Raw genomic sequence first — 2911 nt, 5'->3', positions numbered from 1 at the left:
GATCAGAGAGGTCTCCGAGCCTAGCAGGTTAAGCCCAGGTTCACAAGCGACGGTGGCACCCATACAGATAGACACGGGGCCCCTCTGCCACCTCACCTGCTCCCCCACAACACGACTGTGGAGTGCTGAGTTGCCAGGGACCCCTCCGTCCCCTGCTAGTACATCTGGTCCTGAAGATATGAGAGTTCCTTCCCTGCTCCTCCTCTCCGCTGTTGTCACGGTAACCCTTACCTGCTGCTCCTCCTATCCGCTGTTGTCACGGTAACCCTTACCTGAAGTTAGAAAATAATACTGGGAATCTCCATGGACGCCTACGATGCCCGGGCCGACTGCATCTGCCAGGATATTAATGACGGAGAAGACTCCGCTGATGATCCCGAACGAGAAGCCGGACACTACAAAGACAAGACAAGAGATCAGCCCGGCCCCACAGCGCAGGGGCGCGCTCAGCCCGGCCCCACAGCGCAGTAACATTGCTCACCATAAGCCATCTGACCAATGGAGATGGGAGACCGCCCGTCCTCGCTGATCGTGGCCAGACCTTCATCCGCCTTCCTGTAGAAGAGAAGAGTCAGATGTAATAATCCTCCACAGCTCGCTGCGCACTCTGCACCATGCGGGTCTCATCTTAGTGTTCAAAGATCGATAAAGTTGATTTGTCAGCGGTCACATGATCGCTGCTGCCTGGGGGTGGGGGGGCATTGTTCACTGCCGTCCAACCCCATAGAGGCCGCTGATAATGTCTGACTGCAGAACAAACAGTGAGATCTGGGGTGACATGCCTGCCAGGGGGGGGGGGGGGGGGATGGCCTCCTGTCATCACATGCTACACTGACTGCAGGTCCATGTCCCTTAGGGGCACTAAAAATTCTGAAAAATGTATATATTAACTTTTTTATTTTACAAAATATCTATTAAAGAAATAAGATATTTAAAATATGGAATCCTAAAGAATAAGCAGGAAGGTTTCCAGCTGCTGGCAGCCAGTGGAGGGAGCGGCACTTACTTGAGCAGCCTGTAGTAGGCGTAGCGGAAGGCCTCCTGCAGCAGGACAGAGATGGCCGCCCCGAATATCAGCAAGCCGTACTGGAGGCGGGAGTCGTTCCGGTCACTGACTTGGACGGAGATGAACCAGATCAGAGAGGAGAAGAGCACCGACACCAACCAGAAGAAGGAGCTGCCGGGGAGAGAGAGGTCACATGACAACAAAGCCCCATCACACAGAGCGTGCCCCCCTCTAAGACATGCCTCTGCTCAAACACTCTGTGCTGCTGTCCACACCGCTCCAAGCACAATTATTATCTGCACCCTACTCTCCTCCTTAAGTAAACAATGGTGCAGCAGTCTCAGGGAGCGCCAAAGGAATACTGGACAATTTAATAGATGTCAACCGACTTTTATTCTTCCTCCAATACCACTGCCACAACGCGTTTCAACGGTCTAAGCCGTCTTCACCTGATGAAGACGGCTTAGACCGTTGAAACGCGTTGTGGCAGTGGTATTGGAGGAAGAATAAAAGTCGGTTGACATCTATTAAATTGTCCAGTATTCCTTTGGCGCTCCCTGAGACTGCTGCACCATTGTTTACTTGTGATATATCTCCATACGGAGCCAAAGCGGCAGGAGCAGCTGGGCATATTTGGATGTGTGAGGACCTGCGGTTATCCAGCCACCGGGTTAAACTACTGAGGACCTGCGGTGACGTGGTATCTGGTCCGGCAGGATCGTGTGACCACTTGAGGAGCACGGAGTTGCGAGGCAAACACCGACAGGACGGTACTACAAATAGAGGCGACCCGGAGCCTCATTAATCACACGCTTAATCTTGGTTGTGTAGACGCACACAACCATCACAGGTGAGTGTACTGGCACTTTTTAAATTATTTAAATAGCCCTGTGAGTCTACACATGCGCCCTTTCTTTTCTTTTCGCTACTCTCCTCCTTAGCAGCTTCACACAAACACAAAGGGACCTAACCCCCCCCCCAAGAGACAACCAAATGCCTCTCCTGAAATCCTCTGTGCTGCTGAACACTCGCCCATGCCCCCTCTGAGCCACTTTCCTCCATCCCTCTCCTCACATCCTGACACTGCCCCATGACACAGACAGATACCGCCTCTCCTGACATCCTATGTGCTGCTGTGACCACACTGAGTACACAGCAGCACTATCAGCCCCTTCCTATAACTATTCACTATCCAGGGGGAAGCAAAGCAATAAGGCAGCCACAGAGCAGCAGGACTACCATACCCAGCCACCAGGATGATAACTCTCAGCGGGTCCCCGGCGATAGTCAGGAGAAACAGCGACAGCGCCGGCCCGAAGGCCACAAAGGTGCAGCCGAAAAACACGGCCAGCCCCATCTTCCCGGAGCGCCACTTCCGCCTCCCCTGCACGGAGGCCGGCGAGGAACAGCGCGTGCGTGCGCACGTAACGTGCGTCTATCCCAGGCATGCCGGGAGATGTAGTCTCCTCCTGACTGGACGCGGGCGGTGTGCTGCTCATCCACAGTCTACTCGCCACAGTCTCCCGCGGGGCTGCCGTGTCCTGTGTTGCTGGGATAGCAGCGCTCACTGCCCTCCACACACACTAGGGGCTGCAGCCACCCTCCAGGGTCTCACAGCCGCCAGTCAACGTCACAAGATGGGGTCTTATTTCCAAAATGTATTTAGTTTTGACAAGGTTAATAATGAGTTACAAAAATATATACTTTGCATAAAAATGGGCATCTAAGCGGCACAGAGGGTGATGGTGTATCACAGGAGGGACGGGGGTGTATCACAGGAGGGACAGGGTGTATTAGAGGAGACATAGAGTGTGAATCACAGGAGGTACAGGGGGTATCACAGGAAGGACAGGGTGTATTAGAGGAGACATAGAGTGTGAATCACAGGAGTGACAGGGTGTATCA

At 53.4% G+C, this 2911-nt stretch overlaps 1 protein-coding gene across 2 annotated transcripts in view; it reads right to left on the bottom strand.

The window, feature by feature from the left end:
- Positions 1 to 2422, bottom strand: part of APH1A (aph-1 homolog A, gamma-secretase subunit) — a 16361-nt gene extending 13939 nt beyond the window's left edge. For both annotated transcript variants that reach the window (XM_073639477.1, XM_073639478.1), the window contains exons 1-4: positions 2251 to 2422; positions 1007 to 1177; positions 482 to 555; positions 273 to 395 (exon numbers count right to left, since the gene is read on the bottom strand). In XM_073639477.1, the coding sequence (XP_073495578.1) occupies positions 273 to 395; positions 482 to 555; positions 1007 to 1177; positions 2251 to 2363 (481 nt within the window). In that variant the 5' untranslated portion in view covers positions 2364 to 2422. The remainder of the gene's footprint in view (positions 1 to 272; positions 396 to 481; positions 556 to 1006; positions 1178 to 2250) is intronic.
- Between the last annotated feature and the right edge of the window lie 489 nt (positions 2423 to 2911).

This window comes from Phyllobates terribilis, unplaced genomic scaffold (assembly GCF_046119375.1).
Source record: "Phyllobates terribilis strain yellow unplaced genomic scaffold, ASM4611937v1 Scaffold_7__3_contigs__length_470593459, whole genome shotgun sequence".
Taxonomy (NCBI): domain Eukaryota; kingdom Metazoa; phylum Chordata; class Amphibia; order Anura; family Dendrobatidae; genus Phyllobates; species Phyllobates terribilis.
This window is presented reverse-complemented; position numbering and strand designations above follow the sequence as displayed.